Source organism: Geotrypetes seraphini, chromosome 15 (genome assembly GCF_902459505.1).
Source record: "Geotrypetes seraphini chromosome 15, aGeoSer1.1, whole genome shotgun sequence".
Lineage (NCBI taxonomy): Eukaryota > Metazoa > Chordata > Amphibia > Gymnophiona > Dermophiidae > Geotrypetes > Geotrypetes seraphini.
Window position 1 is genome coordinate 13,399,410 of NC_047098.1, and position 20,576 is coordinate 13,419,985.

General features: G+C 46.7%; 1 protein-coding gene across 10 annotated transcripts in view; it reads left to right on the top strand.

Annotated features, from left to right (window-relative positions):
* CHD5 (chromodomain helicase DNA binding protein 5) overlaps window positions 1-20,576 on the top strand; it is a 244,062-nt gene that overhangs the window by 193,908 nt on the left and 29,578 nt on the right. For all 10 annotated transcript variants that reach the window (XM_033922353.1, XM_033922361.1, XM_033922357.1 and 7 more), the window contains 4 exons: window positions 60-209; window positions 11,372-11,480; window positions 13,128-13,260; window positions 15,146-15,341. In XM_033922353.1, the coding sequence (XP_033778244.1) occupies window positions 60-209; window positions 11,372-11,480; window positions 13,128-13,260; window positions 15,146-15,341 (588 nt within the window). The remainder of the gene's footprint in view (window positions 1-59; window positions 210-11,371; window positions 11,481-13,127; window positions 13,261-15,145; window positions 15,342-20,576) is intronic.

The window sequence follows — 20,576 nt, forward strand, 5'->3', positions numbered from 1 at the left end:
AACTGAAAAATACCGTGCTGTGGATATTAATGGCTGATTCTTTTTGAATGTTTTGCAAGTGGAAGAAAAGAAACCGGATGAAAAAGACCAAGCAGAGAACCAGCAAAATGGAGAGAAAGAGATGAAGGAAGAAGAGGAAGAGGGGAGAAAAGATGAGAAGAACAACAGATTTAAATTCATGTTCAACATTGCTGATGGCGGCTTTACAGGTAGAGAAGTAGGATAAGGAAGCTTTGTTAGCGCGGCTCATCGCCTTTCTTTAGGGTTACCCGAGGTCCGGATTTCTCCCGGACATGTCGTCCTTTTGAGGACATATCCTGGGGTCCGGATGGCTTTTCAAAACCCAGCACTTTGTCCAAACAAAATTGTGTCGGGAAGGGGCATCCGCTCATGCGTCATTGCGTCGCGGATGCCGTCTGGAAGCGGGGCTGGGAGGCATTACAGGGCATGGCTGAGGCGGAACTGGGCAGTCCGGGGGGAGGGGAGGGGGGGAGGGGGCGGTTTGCAAATGGAGATGGGGGGTGTGGGGGGGCGGGAGTTCATTTCATTCAGTTATTCCACATGTAAATCCTGCTTTTTTTTATGTGCATAAAAGCTACACACATGGGTCCTGATCCTATAAATGCATCGTGATCGGCAGCACCTAGCCAAGTTCCACGCGGAATTGAAAATTGTTTAATTGGAGGAGTGTGTGGCGCCGTGATTGGAGCTGCAGCCTCATCACCCTGGGGTTGTGGGTTCAAATCCCGCACTGCTCCTTGTGACCCTGGGCAAGTCACTCAGTCCTCCGTAGCCCCAGGTACGTTAGATAGATTGTGAGTCCGCCGGGACAGACAGGGAAAATACTCGAGTACCTGGATGTAAAACCGCTTCGATAGGTTCATAGACAACGGCGCGAAAGGCAAAAGTGCGCGCCGACAATTCAGTGCAGCGCGGAGGCGCGCACCACACAAAATTACAGTTTTTAGGGGCTCCGACGGGGGGTTTTGTTGGGGGAACCCCCCAGTTTACTTAATAGACATCGCGCCGGCGTTATGGGGGGTTTGGGGGGTTGTAACCCTCCACATTTTTCTATAAACTGAACTTTTTCCCTAAAAACAGGGAAAAAGTTAAGTTTTCAGTAAAATGTGGGGGGTTACAACCCCCCACAACGTGGCACGATGTCTATTAAGTAAAGTGGGGGGGGGGGTTTCCCCCCCACGCCCCCCTGTCGGAGCCCTAAAAACAATAATTTAGAGCGGCGTGCACCTCCGCGCTGCGCTCAATTGTCTGGGCGCACCTTTGTCCCGGCGCGCTTTTGACCTGACACCCTTAGATAAACCTTGATAGGCGGTATATAAAACACCTAATAAACTTGAAACTTGGCTTAATTAGCATGGTAATTGACCACACCATAAATATAAACAGATCAGGAGAGTGACCTTATACCATGTAACTATTTCATCGGACCTCATACACCCAGAGCATTACTCGAAATACTTTCAAGCCCTTACTGGGGTGGTGTATTCATCGCTGCTCTGATTTATTTTTAAGTTTAGACTGTGGTGAGCCTCACGGCGTAAGAAGGAGCACTTAACTTGCGCCCGACCGCTACCCAACCATTTCACATAGAAACATAGAAATTGACGGCAGAAAAGGGCCACAGCCCATCGAGTCTGCCCACACCATTGACCCACTCCCTGACTTTTACTCCCCTATAGATTCCCACGTGAATATCCCATTTTCTCTTAAAATCTGACCCGCTGTTGGCCTCAATCACCTGCCGAGGCAGCTCGTTCCAATGATCGATCACCCTTTCGGAGAAGAAGTACTTCCTGGCATCACCTTGAAATTTCCCTCCCCTGATCGTCAGCGAGTGTCCTCTGGTCACCGAGGGCCCTGTAAGACTGAAGATATCATCTTTCACCTCTATACGCCCCGTGATATACTTAAAGGTCTCAATCACGTCCCCCCTCTCTCTTCGCTCCTCCAGCGAGTACATCCGCAGTTTTTTTTAGCCTTTCTCCATACGTGAGATCCTTGAGCCCCAAGACCTTCCTGGTAGCCATTCGCTGAACCGACTCAACTCTCAACACATCTTTCCGGTAGTGTGGTCTCCAGAATTGTTACGTTTCCTCAAGGGCTTTGCCACTTACTAATATAATTCTTTTTTTTTGTAATTCTTTATTTAAACACTGTTAGCCATCGTTACAACAATATGGCAGAACCAGACAAGCAAAAATACAGTGAATATAAAGTAAAATGCCCCTCCCCCCCGCCAGAACCCCTCCCCCCTCCCTCCCCTCCCTATCCCTACCTCCCCCCTCCTCCGTAGATCAGGCCATGATATCCAGATCCAGTAGGAAGCCGAGTCTCTCCCCCCCCCTAACACAAGAGGCACCTATAGAGGAGACGGGAAGGGGTAGTATCCCAAGAGGCTAAGGAGGTCCCATAGCAGGAACAAGTCAGCCCTTACTCCAGTACAGGAAATTCAGAGCCCCCCTCCACCTCCAGGAACCTACCCCACAGACCCTCAAACTGTCGCCTCTGGCGTGTAAGTAGAGCTGAAAGCCGGAATTTCTCACACACCCATCCCAATTTCGTTCGCATCATCGCTACCGTGGGTACCGTGGGACTCTTCCAATGAGAGGCCAGCACTAGTCTAGCCGCCGTAAATGCAAGACGCATCAGCTTGTCTTGTGCGTCCTCCACTGCCCCGGGGAGTACCCCCAACAAAGCAGTTTCCGCCCTTAGCAGCAAAGGACACTGCATAAGACGCCCCACGTATTGGAACACCTGGGTCCAAAAGTCCACAATGCGAGGGCACTCCCACCACATATGAAAGAACGTTCCCCGCAGACCACACCCTCTCCAGCACTCTCCCGTGCACGAGGTACTCATCTTGGCGATCACCACCGGGGTAACATACCAGCGCACCAAAAGCTTAAGAGCATTTTCCACCAATTGTGGAGCTACCGCCACGTGGTGTATTCGCAGTGCGATTTGTTCCCATTCCTCTTTCGTATATGTGAGCCCCAAGTCTAGTTCCCAAGCCCTCATATAGGATGTCTTCTGATCTGGGTCAGCTAGTAGTAATCGATAAAGGAGCGAAATGCATCCCCGACGCACCGGTTCCCCCAACAACATTTCAAACCTCGAACGCTCATAGGAGGTGAGGTCCCCCGCCTTAACGCGCATAACATAATCCTTTACCTGCAAGTAGGGGAATAAATCACGCTGTTCCAGGTGGAAAGAGGCTCGGACCTCAGGAAACCCACGGATGTGCTCCCCTTCCAACAGCTGGCCAAAACATCTCAGCCCCCCTCGCTCCCACCTGCTAAAAACTCCCCCCTCCCTACCCGGGATGAAGTCCTCCGCATATCTAATAGGCACAAAATGTAGTCCCCTTCCCCTACCTATCAATTTCCTAAGGGCCCCCCCCCAAACCCGCAACGTCCACCGTATAAATGGATTAGAAATAGCAGCAATTTCCTTCTCCCTTAAACCCACCCACGGTAGATAAGACAAAGCATGGATGTCCCTGGGACCCCCCAAGAGACCCTGCTCCACCTGAACCCATAGCTTGGCCGGAGTCGCATGCCAATCCACAACCGCCCTAAGCTGTGCCGCCCGGTAGTACAATTCCAAATTGGGCAACCCCAAGCCTCCCTCCTCCTTAAATTTGAACATGGCATATCTCGCCACCCTGGGACGCTTTCCCCCCCATATGAAGCGTAAAAGAGACCTGTGCCAGCGAGTAAAATATATTTTAGGAACTTCTACAGGCAGAACCTGAAAGAGATAAAGAAATCTGGGCAGTACCATCATACGCACCACCTCCATTCTGCCCATCCAGGAAAGGTATAAGGGGTCCCATCTATCAAGGTCCTGCCTCAGAGCCGTACCCAAAGGAAGATAATTATGGCAGAACAAAGTATTCCAATCCACCCCAAGCAGGATCCCCAGATACCTAATAGGACCCTTCACCCAGCGGAAGGGGACTCTACTTTGCAGTTCCAGAGCCTCCTCTGCCGGTACCGAGATGTTCAAGATCTCCGTCTTAGACAAGTTAGCTTTAAAGCCTGAGAGTCTCCCATAGTCGTGCATCAAATCTCGCAAGGCCAGAAGCGATCTCTCCGACCCCTCCACTATGGCCAAAATATCATCTGCAAAAAGGGACAGTTAATGCTCGACCCCCTGCACCTGTACCCCCCTCGCCTGCTGTGAAAGACGAATGCTCTGTGCCAAGGGCTCGATCACCAAAGCAAACAACAGGGGAGAGAGCGGGCACCCCTGTCTAGTTCCTCTATGTAACTCAAATGGCTTGGAATAGACCCCATTAACTTTAACACAGGCCATTGGGGTGTGATAGAGTGTAAGAATCCAAGAAATAAACCGCGATCCGAATCCCATCTGGCGGAGAACAGCCTCCATAAACGTCCAATCCACCCGATCGAATGCCTTTTCGGCATCCACCGCCACCCAGGGAGACCCTGATCTTCGAGCCTCCCACACCAAATTCAGCACCCGCCTAATACCATCAGCCGCTTGACGTCCTCCTATGAACCCCACCTGATCCGGGTGGATCAGGTCTGGCATATGGGTCGCCATCCGATCAGCCAAGATACGGGCCAGGATTTTAGTATCAATACCCAACAACGATATAGGACGGTAACTGCCACACATAGTCTCATCTTTCCCCGGCTTAGGGATTATCGTAATCCCTGCTAATCGCATATAGAAAGGCAAGCGCTCCCCCTCTTTCAGGGAATTAAATAATCTAGTTAGCAAGGGTGCAACCAAGGGAGAAAGCTTTTTATAAAACAACCCCGTAAATCCATCCAGCCCAGGGGATTTTCCCGGCTTCAAATGTCGAATCACCCGCAGTACCTCTTCCACTGTAATATCCTCCTCCAGCCCCAGAGCGTCTGAGCTAGATAGAGTAGGTAACCCCAACTCTTGTAGATAGGTTTGGCTCTCCCCCAGAGAGCCCTCAAGCTCTGGTGAATAAAGCTCCTGGTAAAACTCCCTAAACCGCCGTTGTATGCCTACATCGTCAGTAATCACCTTACCATCCCGCTCCTTAATAGCCAGAATATTACCCCTAGTTTGTTGTAATTTGACCCTGTGAGCCAAAAGTTTGCTCGCCCTGTTCCCCGTTTCAAAATATTTAAGCCTCAACTTCTCAAGATTAAATTTAACCACCTCATCTTCCAACTTCCCAAGAGCCATTCGGGTTTCCTGGATCCGGAGCCTCAGTTGCGGTCCCCCCTGTCCCCTCTTATGTTGATCCACCAAAGTACGAAGCGTTTCCCGGAGCTGCAATTCCTCCCGCTGTCGGGACTTTTTCTGATAGGCTGCTATAGAGATCAACTCCCCCCGTAAAACCCCCTTTAGACTTTCCCAGATCGTCATGGGGGAGAACTGGTCCACATTATTAAACTCTAAGAAATCATAGATCCCCGTTTCCAGCTGTTGCACTATCTTCGGGTCTCCCAGTAGGGTATCATTTAATTTCCAATACGTATCTCCCCCCCGAGGCCCTCCCCAACTCAGATCCATCCATAACGGGGCATGGTCAGACCACCCAATGGTATCAATCTTAGTGTCTATCAATTTTCCCCCCCAGCCTTTATCCACACATATCATATCTATGTGAGTGTATACCTCATGCACAGGAGAGTAGAAAGTGTAGTCCCTACCCAACCAATGTTGCACCCGCCACCCATCCTCCAGATTAAGGACGTCCAGGAATTTCTTTAGACATTTTCAATCGCCCTTAAGTCTGTCACCCCCCTTGCCCGTGGAGTCCCAATCCGGATTGAGTACCAAATTAAAATCTCCCCCCACTACCAAATGTCCTACCTTAGCTGATAAGATCTTTGACAGGAGAGTTTCAAAAAATTGTCCCTGCTGAGAATTAGGTGCATACAAATTAACCAGCGTTACCCGTATCCCATCAACAGTACCAGTCCAGATAATCCACCTCCCACCCTCATCCCTCCATTCCCGATCTAGGACCACCTTCAACTTGTGGGAAAACAAAATCCCCACCCCCGCTTTTTTCCGCTCCACTCTATTTGAAGCCCAGACCCTCAAGGGATAATCCCGGAATTGTACAAGTTTTTCCCCCGCTTTCACAAAATGAGTTTCTTGAACAAAACAAATATCAAAACAGAGGCGTTTAACTTCCTTCAATAACAATTGCCTCTTACGTGGCATGTTGAGCCCCTTAACATTCAGGCTACCCACACGTAAAACATTAGCCCCCTCCATTCCAAACCATGAAGAACGTGCTCAACAACCCCTCCCCTCCCCTTGCTATCCCCCGCAGCCCCCCAATCCCCCTCCATCTCAGCCCCTCCCCCCTCATCCCCACCCACCCACCCAGTCTGCCCCACCCCCCTCCCCTCCAGTCCCATACTCCCTCTCTCCTCATCCCCTCCAAGACTTCAAGTGACCCCACCACTCCATAAAGACACCACCCATGTACCTCCCCCCCCACAATCTCTCATCCCCCATTCAACAAGTTCCCCTCCATCCATTCCCCCGGCTCCCCACCGTACACTCCCCCACACACATACTATCCTTCAGTGATATCAGAGAGTCCACACCAAATTCCAGAGCCCATCTGGAATCAGGAATCATCATGCTCAATCCGCTCGTCAGGTGTCCGCAGCAGGCGCCACTCTCCGGTCGGTCGTCTCCCCCTCAGGTCGGGAACTCTGCCTTCCTCTCTTCCTCTGTGACACCGCTTTCCATTGATAACGCTCCAACCTCATCGTCGGTGATTTGCTCAAGACGGAATCGCCAGGGGCCACCAAGCCCTCCTTCAGAAGCACGGCCTGTAACTCTACCACTGTCGTTACACGCTTATGGACCCCATTAAAAGTCACCAACAATCCGAAGGGAAAGAGCCAGCGATAGCGTACATTGTTCTTCTTCAGCACCTCCAACAGCGGCCGGAACTCCCGCCGCTTCTGTAGAGTGATAGACGATAAATCCTGAAATATCTCCACCTTCAAATTTTTCCAAGGAATAACCCCCAATTCTCGGGCTTTCTTCACCATTCGGTCTTTATCAGGGAAGCGATGGATGCAAGCAATGATATCTCTCGGGTAGTCCCCATTCTTGGGACCCAGCGTGCGGTGGGCCCGATCAACTTCCAGGCCCCCAGTAGTAGCATCCACGGCTCCCCCATCCGCCATCAAAAAGCGATAGATCTCCTGCACCACAGCTGTGGCGTCTCCATATTCTGCCGTATCCGGGACCCCCCGGATCCGCACATTGTTGCGCCGAGACCTATTTTCCAGGTCCTCCACCTGCGCACAGCAGTCCAGAAGATCTTTCTGGACAATCTGCATTTGATCATGGATGCTGGTCACAGATTCTTCTTGTTCTCCGAGGCGCCTCTCTGTGTCTTCCACCCGGCCCAGCAGGACCGCAAAGTCCTGCCGGATCTCCTTCACCGCCTCCTTAATCTTTCCCTTCACTGCTGCCACCTCATCTTTTATTTCAGCTGCCCAGATTTTCAGGTCAGCTTTGGTAATCGCCGCCGCCGCACTAGCTCGCCGCAGTCTCGGGGAGGCACCACGCTCCGATTCCTCCTCCGACGCGCTGTCTCCCGACTCGCGCGCAGATACACTGGGGGTCCCACACACGTGCGGGAGGCCGCCTTTTTCACCCCCGCGATCCAGCGACCTACCCGCCTCTGCTTTCTTGCGCGACGGCATCCTGCAGCAGGGAGAGTCAGCTCGTTCTCCCGGCTCCACACTCGCACAGTATTCAGTGCTGCTCGCAGCGGGGGAAGGGTGCTCAGCGCTGCAAAGGGTCAGAGCGATTTCTCTAACCCTCCATCTTAGTCGGTGACGTCACCGGAAGTCTACTAATATAATTCTTAACACCACATTAACATATTACTAGAAAATCATATTGGTCTCTCATATGATACCATATTATTTGGTACTGCAATGAGAACACAAAGTCCAATATCAGCAAATAATAACAAATTGCTTTTAATATTGACAGGAGTTGCCATGCAGCAAATCACACAAAATTGGAAGGATTATACCAAGCTAAATTATACATTCTGGTGGAACTCGGTGTGTCACATTTACAAAATGGAGAAAATATTGGCATTACAACAAGGAAATATAAAAAATTTTAAGAAAATATGGGATCCATTGACTAAATATTCTAAAGATCAGATATCTTAACACATTGATAATAATAATATAGGGTTAGGGTGGGAAACATAGAAATTAATATGAGAAAAAATGAAAAAACAAATAACAGGGGAAAGGGATTCAATATATATGATATGATATTGTACATACAACTATAATTATTATAAATTATATATTATGCTATTTATTTATTGTAAGAATGAAAATTTAATAAATAAAAATAAAAAAAAAAAACACCACACAACAGTCTTTTATTTTTTTTTTAATTTACAATATCATAAAGATATCAAAGAAAAAAAGGTTTCCATACAAGTTTTCAGTACAACAAATAATATAGTCATAGCGGAATAGCGTGCGTTAAATTGCTGCGTGTGCTTGCCGCTACCGCCCTCCGTTTGAGCAGGCGGCAGATTTTCAGCTAGCTTAATCCAGTGTGCGTGCTAAAACCGCTGGCGCACCTTCGTAAAAGGAGCCCGATATGTATTCAATGTGAAACACTTACCCCCCCCCCCTCTTTTACTAATCACGTGCTACACGCTAATGCGTGCATGTTATCCTGTGGACGCGTTAGCGGTCAGTACATGCGTTGATTTAGCACGCGATGAAACCCGCGCTGAAACGCTTAGCGCACCTTAGTAAAAGAGGGCCTAAGCAAACTTTTTATTTCCCTAAAAAAATTTTATTTAAATTATTATTTTAGTTGTTATATTCCGTTAAAACTTTATTTTATAATCATGAATTGTAACTCCCACATTTATTATCAAGAACAAAGAATCCTCAACTCCAAGTTATGATTCTAACATTGACTAAACCCAAAGATCAGCTTTTCTTCCAAATATTACGACACTATATCAAACATTTTTTTTGCTTTTAATCTGTTACAATGCCATCTCACCGTATACCGTATTTTCACTCATATACCGCGCACCCGTGTAAAACGCGCACACGGGTATAGCGCGCGGGGAACTGTAATTTATATAACTAAATTTTTATATACCGCGCACACCTGTATACCGCGCATGCCGCCCCGACTCTCCCATCGCTGCCCGACTCTCCTTTCGCCTGCCCCGACTCTCCTCTGTTAGCCTCTGAGAAAATGGCTATCTTCTTATATTAGTTTACCGGGATCAAATCTCTAAATGTACTATAATCATATAAAGAAACCGGTATGGAGTATTTTCAAATTGTTTCAATGAATTATGAGTATGCCTCAGCCCCACCACTCCACCGCTGTGCTAGCTCTTAGCTGCGGCGAGATTTATGTGGCACTTCATCATTGGCCGCTCATAGTCATTTTAAATCTGCTAGTCTTGTTTTTTAATTCTTTTTTTGTATCTTTTTTATGTGTACCTATAAAACCATCTTAGCTGTAAGAATCAAATGTACTTAATTGTACTTAGCTTTAAGTAGCATAGCTAAATCCAGTCAACGCCGGGGAGTTTAACCCAACATGTTTCGCACCATACAGGCGCTGTGTCAAGGGTCTCCTGAGGTGCAGCGTGTCATCCGACTCATTCAGTGTCTAGAGTAGACACTACTACTAGACTACTACTAGAGTAGATTCTACTCTAGTAGTCTAGTAGTCTAGTAGACATCAGAGAAGGGGCGGGACCACGGCGGAGGAAGCAGCACAGGGCTCGCTGGCATCGCGATCCCACGGCAGGCTGCTTCTCCACTGCAAACGGTGCAGGGGGGCTGGGGGATGTATCGGACGTCGGGGGGGGGGAACCAGCAATGTAAAAAACAAATTGTATAACGCGCTCACGGATATAACACGCATGGTTATGCGCAGTTTGTAAAATCGTGTATAGCGCGCACGTTATATGCGTGAAAATACGGTATATACTTTCCACCAAGATATTTAATCAAACATTTACAGGGGTAAGCCAAAAGAAATGTAGCACCTAATGACAGAACTTCAGTTCTCGTGACTAGAAATAATTTCCTTCGTTCCTACGTTTGTATGTATCTACAAGCCTATGTGAAAAAGACTTTCCATTCAATGCCGCTGTTTATTCCTGTTGGTTCTAAAGCCACTAACCTACTTATCCACCGGCTATCTGAAAGGTAGGTGTGATTAAGGGCACTGAGGAAGCGAGCTTGCAATGTACACGTGTATTTGAGTGCTCTAGAGGCTGGATCTGGAAACCAATCCTATAAAGGCATATAGGCACTTATGTTACCCTTCGAAAAGGGTACACTGACAAATGAGTGCAGGACAATTGGGCTCTGACAAAAGTGCCATGACAATTGCACGCAGGGACAAGGGTGTGCAGGATGACTCCTCAGGCCCCATCCCTTGGGAGGGGCTGGGAAGTGTCAGCAAATCAGGGCCTTCGTGTTAGGGTTCCCGTAATCATGATGTAAACCTTACCCTAACACTAGAGAGCAAGTGAATTTTTAAAGTGTAGTGGGGGGGGGGGTCCCCCCACTCAAAAAAGTGGGTTACTTTGTAACCCTCAAAAGGACAAAAAAGTTGTCAGGGCGCAATTGTCCTGCGCTCATTTGATGGGTCACCTCTAAAACAGGTGCCAGTTTTGACTTTTCACATAGGTGCCTTGTTATAAAATCAAGTCCTTATACCTCGTTCCCGGGGCTGAAAGTAAAATCGCCTTAACGCCCAGAGAGAGATTTTCAAGGCCCAGGAAAACTAACCCCCCAAAAGCCTAAACAAAAATATAGCCAAAGTGCTCGATAAAAGTGAGACACTGCCCAAAAGTAAACATTCTGGCCGATATTCAGCCCACAGAGGTCAAAATTAGCCCTCGATGTTCCATGCTCAGTCATGTCTACTTATGAGGAATTCAGAAAACGTCTAAAAACTCAACTGTTCCTAAAGTATCTAGACAACTGACCCATTCATCTTCTTTCTCCTCCATAGTGATTCCTCTGTCCTATTAATCTCTTTCTCCTCAACATCGCATTTCCGGTCCTATTAACTCTCCTCTTCCCCCCTCTTAAATTCAATCAATTTGTACCTCGCTTAATCTATTGTAAACCGCATAGAACTTAACGGTATTGCGGTATATAAACTGTTATTATTATTATTATGTCTAGACACCAGCATTAAATATCCAGGGCTAATTCATTATGAGTTGGTTGGGTGGCTGAGGTCTGAGGCCAACGTAGATCCTCTTCAGTAGGGTGTTGAAGACGATATAAAGAGGATGAAACTGAACTGTGAACACTTGTATCTGACCTTTCAGAGCTTCATACGTTATGGCAGAACGAAGAGAGAGCTGCCACCTCCTCGGGAAAGATCTATGACATCTGGCACAGAAGACACGATTACTGGCTCCTTGCCGGCATTGTCACGTATCCTTTGGCACTAGGAATGTCACTGAGACCATCCTCCCTCCACTCCTTCAGTATACAACCCCACAAATGGAAGGAGAATATAGTACGTCACGTGCTCTCCCTGAGCTGCCGTGCATATAAGATTGACTATAAGCAGACTTTTGTGCATCAGGGCCTTAAGGATGGTCCCACATGTGAGTACCGACATCTTTTTAACTAGAAACAATCAATAGGGAGAAGGGTAGTATGATCAACACCAATGTCAGTGAGGGGCAGGGGACATAAAAAGGTGAAGTCGTTCAGGGTAGCCAAAGCTTTGCCCTATCATTGATTTTTTTTTAAATTTTTTTTAGAACTATAGATTCTTGTATACCGCTACTAATGACTGGGGAGTCAATTCAGAGTGGTTTGCATGAGCTGCAGTAAAGGTGTTACAATGCACGAGCTCCAGTAACATAGTAAATGACGGCAGATAAAGACCTGAAATAATGGTGTTACAATACATGAGTTAAATACAGTGGTACCTCGGAATCCAAACGTAATCCGTTCCAGAACCCCGATCGAGTTCCAAAACGTTCGAGTTCCAAGACAATTTTTCCCATTGAAAATAATAGAAACTGGATTAATCCGTTCCTTGGTCCCACAAACTCAGATTGGGCCCCCCCCCCCCGTGGCATAGACAGCAAGATTGGGGCCCCCCTGGCAAAGACAGCAAGATTGGTCCCCCGCCAGCATAGACAGCAAGATCGGGCCCCCACTGGCATAGACAGCAAGATTGGGCACCCCCCCCGGCATAGACAGCAAGATCGGGCCCCCACTGGCATAGACAGCAAGATTGGGCACCCCCCCGGCATAGACAGCAAGATCGGGCCCCCACTGGCATAGACAGCAAGATCAGGCACCCACTGGCATAGACAGCAAGATTGGGCCCCCACCAGCATAGACAGCAAGATGGGGCACCCCAACCAACAAAGACAGCAAGATCAGGCCCCCCCTGGCACAGACAGCAAGATTGGGCCCCCACCAGCATAGACAGCAAAATGGGGCACCCCAACCAACAAAGACAGCAAGATCGGGCCCCCACTGGCATAGACAGCAAGATCGGCAACGACAACTGCAAGCGGTGCTCAGACCAAAGCTTCTCTCTGACGTGAGCTGCCCAGTCGGAAACAGGAAGCTGCGTCAGAGGGGAAGCTTTGGGCTGAGCAACGCTTGCAGTTCCCGTACGTTCGGATTCCAAAGCAGCGTTCGGATTCCGGGGCAAAATTTAATTTAAAAAATAGTTCGGAATCCAAGTTGTTCGCGTTCTGGGGCGTTCGGATTCCGAGGTACCACTGTATATGTAATAATAATATAAGCAAGTAATAATAGGCTTATGACAATTTAGTCTCTCTTTTTGCATACATTGAGAACCTATGGCAAATTAATGCAAATTAATGCAAATTAATCTCATGTATATTCATTGTTGATACCCTGAACTCACAGCTGGCTGTGGCAATCCAAGGACAAATTTAGAAAGCCGTGACTTATACCATCCCCCAATCAAGTTATTTAACTTGCCACAATGGGGCAGGTTTCATGACCCTCTGAGGGCAAGCTGTACCGTTTCTTGGCTATTTTCTGTTGTGCTTTTTTTTTCTCCTTAATGTTTGACCTTGTGCTCAGCCATGGTTATGCCCGCTGGCAGGACATACAGAACGATCCTCGCTATCTTATCCTAAACGAGCCCTTCAAGTCTGAGATACACAAAGGAAACTATCTTGAGATGAAAAACAAGTTTCTGGCACGGAGATTCAAGGTACAAATTTACTTTATTTTAAATGGTTTAGCCCAGTGGTCTCAAACTCAAACCCTTTGCAGGGCCACATTTTGGATTTGGAGGTACTTGGAGGGCCTCAGAAAAAAATAGTTAATGTCTTATTAAAGAAATGACAATTTTGCATGAGGTAAAACTCTTTATAGTTTATAAATCTTTCCTTTTGGCTAAGTCTTAATAATAATATTGTCATTTATAGCTAAAGAAACAATATGATTAAGAAACTGTTTTATTATACTTTTGTGATTATGATAAACATACCAAGGGCCTCAAACTACTACCTGGCGGGCCGCATGTAGCCCCTCAGGCTGTGAGTTTGAGGCCACTGGTTTAGCCAGAGTAGCTGCACTGAGATAAGTTTGGGAAAGTAGCCTAGAATGGGCTACAAGGCTTGGAACAGATAGCAATGAGAACCTAAGAATATGCCCAAACCTGCCACGCCTTGTTTATCAAAATTTTTCTACCCTAAAAGTTGGCCAGGCAAAATTTAAAATGTAGGTGGAGGGGAATGTTCAAATCTTGGAGTTTGCCTAGCAGTCTCTAAAAGTTAAACCAAAAAAATGTTTAAGTTTAAGCAGCAACCAAAGGAGGAAAGATGATTGAAAGGAGGAAAAGCACCCAAGGGTGTCACCAATGCAAATTTATTGAACGTTGACCCAGCTCACTGGGTTTCAGCCCAAATGCCTGTATCAGGTGTCAGCTGTTTCTCAATAAATCAAGTATCTGACACTGATCTTGTCTTGCACATTCTAGAGCTCAGACTGTGATGTCATAATGCCTCATTCCACCAATGCCTAAGCTCCATCCTCACCTGCACAAGCCTCAAACACTTTAGAATCCTAAGTAGCAACATTCTAGAGCTCAGCTTGTGATGTCATAATGCCTCATTCCACCAATGCCTAAGCTCCGCCCTCATCTGCACATGCCTCAAACACTTTCAAATCCTAAGTAGCAACATTCTAGAGCTCAGCTTGTGATGTCATAATGCCTCATTCCACCAATGCCTAAGCTCCATCCTCACCTGCACAAGCCTCAAACACTTTAGAATCCTAAGTAGCAACATTCTAGAGCTCAGCTTGTGATGTCATAATGCCTCATTCCACCAATGCCTAAGCTCCATCCTCACCTGCACAAGCCTCAAACACTTTAGAATCCTAAGTAGCAACATTCTAGAGCTCAGCTTGTGATGTCATAATGCCTCATTCCACCAATGCCTAAGCTCCGTCCTCATCTGCATAAGCCTCAGACGCTTTAAAATCATAAGCAGCAACATTCTAGAGCTCAGCTTGTGATGTCATAATGCCTCATTCCACCAATGCCTAAGCTCCGCCCTCATCTGCACAAGCCTCAAACACTTTCAAATCATAAGTGTTCGAGGCTTATGTGGTTAAAGCAGAGCTTACAGGAATGAAGCAGAGAGAGGGAGAGTGACAAAACTTGCAGGGATGAGGAAATTTTACTAAGGTGCGCTAACCGATTAGCGTGCGCTAAACGCTAAGGCGTCCATAGACTAACATGCACACGTTTAGCGCGCGCTAATCGGTTAGCGCACCTTAGTATAAGAGGGCCTGAGTCCCTGCGGGAACGGGGACAAATATGTCCCTGGGTCATTCTATCTACTGGCCAGGCTGGGATGAAGCAAGGGGCAGCAGCAGCAGGCGGGCGAAGGGCGGGCGAAGGCTATTGCGTGCACTAGAGCTGCACTGCTGCCCCCCTCCCAAAGGCTGTTACCTAGGCAGATGCTTAGTCCATTTAGTGGATGGACTGGCCCCTCCCTTATCCCTCACAGCATTTAACTTTTCAAATGAATAGAATTTTCTTAGTGATTCGCTGCACTATCTTTCTTTTTTTTAATAAATCTCCCCAGCTGTTGGAACAAGCATTAGTAATAGAGGAACAGCTCCGGAGGGCTGCATATCTCAACATGACCCAGGACCCCAACCACCCAGCGATGGCCCTCAACGCTCGTCTGGCGGAAGTGGAATGCCTTGCCGAGAGCCACCAGCACCTCTCCAAAGAATCCCTGGCGGGCAACAAGCCTGCCAATGCCGTCTTGCACAAAGGTTGGTGTCACCCGCTTACCCTCCTTCCCCCCATCCAGTCAACCTATTAACCGTGGCATCGAGAAGATGGCGAAGGCTGATCAATCTAGTTGACTGGGCCGTGACGGCAGCACCTCAGACCAATATGTTGCACGGCTCAGCAGATTGTAAATAAATCTCATTTCTAGACGATGTCTGATGTTTTTGTATAGCAAACCCTAACTGTGAAAATGGTAGGTTGTAACAAATGCTTTGAAAGACCAGCGGTCTCCAACTCAAACCCTTTGCAGGGCCACATTTTGGATTTGTAGGTACCTGGAAGGCCGCAGAAAAAAAATAGTTAATGTCTTATTAAAGAAATGACAACTTTGCATGAGGTAAAACTCGTTATAGTTTATAAATCTTTCCTTAATTGCTTCTGATAATTTCAGCTATACACAGCTGAAAGTGAAAAACTATCTAAACTTCTCTTTCTGCATGTTGCACTGCTTTCAACTGTGTACAGTACTCCCCCGATATTCACAGGGGTTCCATTCCAGGAACCCCCGCAAATCTTGAAAAACCGCGAATATGGTTTTTCGTGGGGGAGACTGGAGAGGGCAGCGTCAGAGAGCAGCTGGAGCGCCGGCAAGTGCAGGAAATCACTCGCTGTATGCTCCGACCACCTCTTCCTGCACCAAGTTGGGCCTTTCCAATCAGGAGCTGTGTATCAAAGCAGCTTCTGATTGGTAAGGCCCGACTTAGTGCAGGAAGAGGTGGTTGGAGCATACAGCGAGTGATTTCCTTCACTCGCCGGTGCTCTGGCTGCTCTCTCCTGCCTCTCCAGCTGTCCTCTCCTTGTCGGTGGTTCCCGGTCGGAAAACACCACGAATGACCGGGACCGTGAACCGCCGACCGTGAACGACCAGGAGAACACTATATAGCTGAAATTATCAGAAGCAATTAAGGAAAGATTTATAAACTATAACGAGTTTTACCTCACGCAAAATTGTGATTTAGATTCTAAAGTATCAACTGCAAGAGACAAGATTTTGGTGTAGTCTTCTAGGCTTTTTTTTGTAGAGGGTAGAATCAATATCCGACTTGTGCCTGGAAAACTTGTGCCTTAAGTGTCCGGTGGACGTGTCTGCAACTGCCTTCAGCTCTCATCTCCTCCAGCACCGGGACACAACCGCCATCTTACATCAAACAGCCACCGCCAGGGGAGGTGCCGAATTTCGCTAGCGTTCACGAGATTATGTACACACGCACAAGCTGCACTGTCTCCAGTTCTGGAACGTTGCCCGCCTCACTGCTGTAACCTCACGCCAGCGCTTTCCTGCGTCTGCACGCGATTGTCCTCTCCAATCCACCTCGCAATTGCGTACAGGCGCAGGAAAGCGCTGGCGTGAGGTTACAGCAGTGAGGCGGGCAACGTTCCAGTACAAGTGTAACATACCGAGGGCCTCAAAATAGGACTTGGCGGGCCGCATGCGGCCCGTGGGCTGCGAGTTTGAGACCACTGGTATAAACCAACCTAGGAAATAGACAAGCAAAATCATATTTTCTAGTTTCAGTCTCTTTTTATGAGAGGGTGTTTAGGAGAAAGCACTTAATAATCTGATAGAGATGGGTTTCTAGAAGCAATGGTAAGAGTTTAGGCCCATGTGATTTCCGTGCTGTCACAAATACCTCCAAGCAGTGGCATAGTAAGGGTGAGCAGAGGGTGAGTGGCACCCCTCTCCCGCCCTCTTCCCCACCCCTTCTGCCGCCTGCGCACCTCCCTCCACTTTCCCCTCTCTTTTTAACTTCTCCGGCGTGAGTAGCACGTTGGTGTTGACTCACCCTTTGACGTCACTTCCTAGACGTCAGAGAGAGCGCCGATGCTGGCAGCGACCTCGCGCCGGGAAAGTAAAAAAAAGGTATTGGGGAAGGCATGGGGTACGTGTGCGCGGCAAGGAGAGGAGGAGAGGTATCACGCCCTTAGGAAGATGGCGCCCAGGATGGACCGGCCCCTCCCGCCTTACTAAGCCACTGACTCCAAGCATCATGAAGTTATTGATATCCAGGTCTGGTTGTCTATTCCCAATCAATTACATTTTGAGAGCTGTAACTAGTAAAACTAGAGGGCATAATTTGAGTTTACAGGGAGGAAGACTTACCCCCCTCTCTTACTAAGGTGCGCAAAACGATTAGTGGGCGCTAAACGCTAACGCGTTCGCATTTAGCACATGCTAATCAGTTAGCGCACTTCAAGAAGGCCTTAGGAGCAATGTTAGGAAATTCTTCACGGAGAGGGTGGTAGATGCCTGGCACGCCCTCCCGAGGGAAGTGGTGGAGAGGAAAACGGCGATGGAATTCAAAAAAGCGTGGGATAAAAATAGAGGATCTCTAATTAGAAAACGAAGGATGTGAAGTAAGGCCGATATTGGACAGACCTGCACGGTCTGTGTTCCATATCTGGTGATTCGTTGTAGGATGGGCTGGGGTGGGCACCAATGGGAACTCCACTAATATGGAACAGGAGGATGTTACTGGCCAGACTTTACAAACAACGGGATGGTTGGATAGGCTGGAGTAAGCTTGGGTGGCAACTTCAGCATTTCGAACCTAGGACCCAGAAATATCAAAGAAGAGACAAGTTAATCTAATCATGTATTTTTAATTAGTATAGCTAATGGGCAGACTAGATGAACCGTTCAGGTCTTTATCTGCCGTCATTTACTATGTTACCTGGCAGAAACCCAAAGAGTAGCAACATTCCAGAGCTGAGATTGTGATGTCATAATGCCTCATTCCACCAATGCCTAAGAGCCAACCTCAGCAGTGATGTCACAATGGCTTGATTAGATGGAACTTCAGCAGTTGGAACCTAGGACAATACCAACACAATCGGATCTACTCTGGGTTTTTAGACTTTTCTGGAAAAAAAAATCATCATGAAAGGTTGCAAATAGCAGCTTAACAGAGAATCTGCCAAAATATTTATTAAAAAAAAAAAAGGGAGAGGAGGTTAAAATGTTAATCAAACTAGGACATTTAGTCAAAGTTATTTAATTTAATTTGATTTAATTTAAGTACATCATTCATGGTCCAGTTTTACAGTCAAAAGACGCACAAAACATAAACATAAGAGTCTTGTCTGTACATAATTCAAAATACAACAAAATCAAAGTAAACCCAAATCATAAAATAAACAATGTAATAGCATAAAAGCTTGGATCTCTCCTCTGAGGTGAAAATGATTTCATAAGAACCTTAATAATAGCCTTACTGGGTCAGCCCAATGGTCCATCAAGCCCAGTAGCCCGTTCTCACGGTGGCCAACCCAGGTCACTAGCACCTGGTCTAAACCCAAAGAGTAGCAACATTCCATCCAGAATCCTAAAAAATAGCAAGATTCCGGCACCCCAAAGAGTAACAAAAGATTCTGGAACCTTAAAGAGTAGCAACATTCCATGCGGAATCCTAAAGAAGAGCAAGATTTCGTAATCCCAAAGAGTAACAAAAGATTCCAGAACCCCAAAGAGTAGCAACATTCCATGCGGAATCCTAAAGAATAGCAAGATTCCGTAACCCCAAAGAGTAACAAAAGATTCTGGAACCCCAAAGAGTAGCAACATTCCATGCGGAATCCTAAAGAATAGCAAGATTCCAGAACCCCAAAGAGTAACAAAAGATTCCAGAACCCCAAAGAGTAGCAACATTCCATGCGGAATCCTAAAGAATAGCAAGATTTCGTAACCCCAAAGAGTAACAAAAGATTCCGGAACTCCAAAGAGTAGCAACATTCCATGCGGAATCCTAAAGAATAGCAAGATTCCGGAACCCCAAAGAGTAACAAAAGATTCTGGAACCCCAAAGAGTAACAACATTCCATGCGGAATCCTAAAGAATAGCAAGATTTCGTAACCCCAAAGAGTAACAAAAGATTCCGGAACTCCAAAGAGTAGCAACATTCCATGCGGAATCCTAAAGAATAGCAAGATTCCAGAACCCCAAAGAGTAACAAAAGATTCCGGAACTCCAAAGAGTAGCAACATTCCATGCGGAATCCTAAAGAATAGCAAGATTCCGGAACCCCAAAGAGTAGCAACATTCCATGCGGAATCCTAAAGAATAGCAAGATTCCGGAACCCCAAAGAGTAGCAACATTCCATGCGGAATCCTAAAGAATAGCAAGATTCCGGAACCCCAAAGAGTAGCCACATTCCATTCTACCGATCCAGGGTAAGTGGTGGCTTCCCCCATGTCTTTTCAGCATTCTAATGCTGCCACTTCTCGCATTCAAATAAGTGGAGTGTAGTGAGGATAGAGGAGAGTGGAAGCTGTGGTCCGGTCTTTCTGTTGAGCTTGAAAGAATTTGGATTTGAACCTTGTTTCCTGTAAATAATTGGGAGGCTCTTTCCATTTACTGAAGAGGGCACCCCGTTCTTACTTATTTTTAAAAACATTTGTAGGCCACTCTATCTTATAATTCTAGGTGGTTTCCAATCCCTCTGATATTCAAAGCTATTTAACCAACTAGACAGGGCCTCTGACCAGTTAAAAAGCATATTGTCAACATTCAGTGGGAGATAACCGGTTATCTCTGCTGAACATTGACGGTTAGCGCCTAGTGCATGACCAGCTATATCATATGGCCTAACCGTTTAAGTTTAGCAGTCAAATAGGACCACGTAAAAGCTAACTAGTTAGCACTGAATAACATCATAACCAGTTAACTTTTTAGTGGTTAAACCCCCCCCCCTCCCCAGATATTCAATGGTGGTTGCCAGAAACGACCCAGTGCTGAATAATCTTGTTTAACGCTGTTGGCGGACTTCAAAAGTGCTGCCCGTCGCTGGCTGATTATCAGGTCCATTATTCTTGTCTAATAGATAATGGATCATTTATTTTACTCAATCTCTTCTCTCTTAACCTATTTGGGGTTTTTTTTTTTTGCTAGCTTTGTTTTAATTTTTCCTTTATATCTTTTATTTTCATTCTTCTATTTTTGCTTGATTTGTAATCTATACATTAATTTTGAAATGCTACGTTATATGTTTTGATTCCTTTTAAATTTGTAAAGCCGCTTTGACCTTTTGCATTAAGCGGGATATCACATGTATAATAAATATAAGCATAATTGTTTTGAAGTTCACATTAGTAATGGTCCATTTTGAAGGAATATGCTCAGGTATGTATGTCTTTTATAGGGACAAGTGTTTGGGGGAGGAAAGGATTGAACAGACGAGGGTAGCATTTTTGCTGTAATGTTCCACAGTGTCGTAGCTT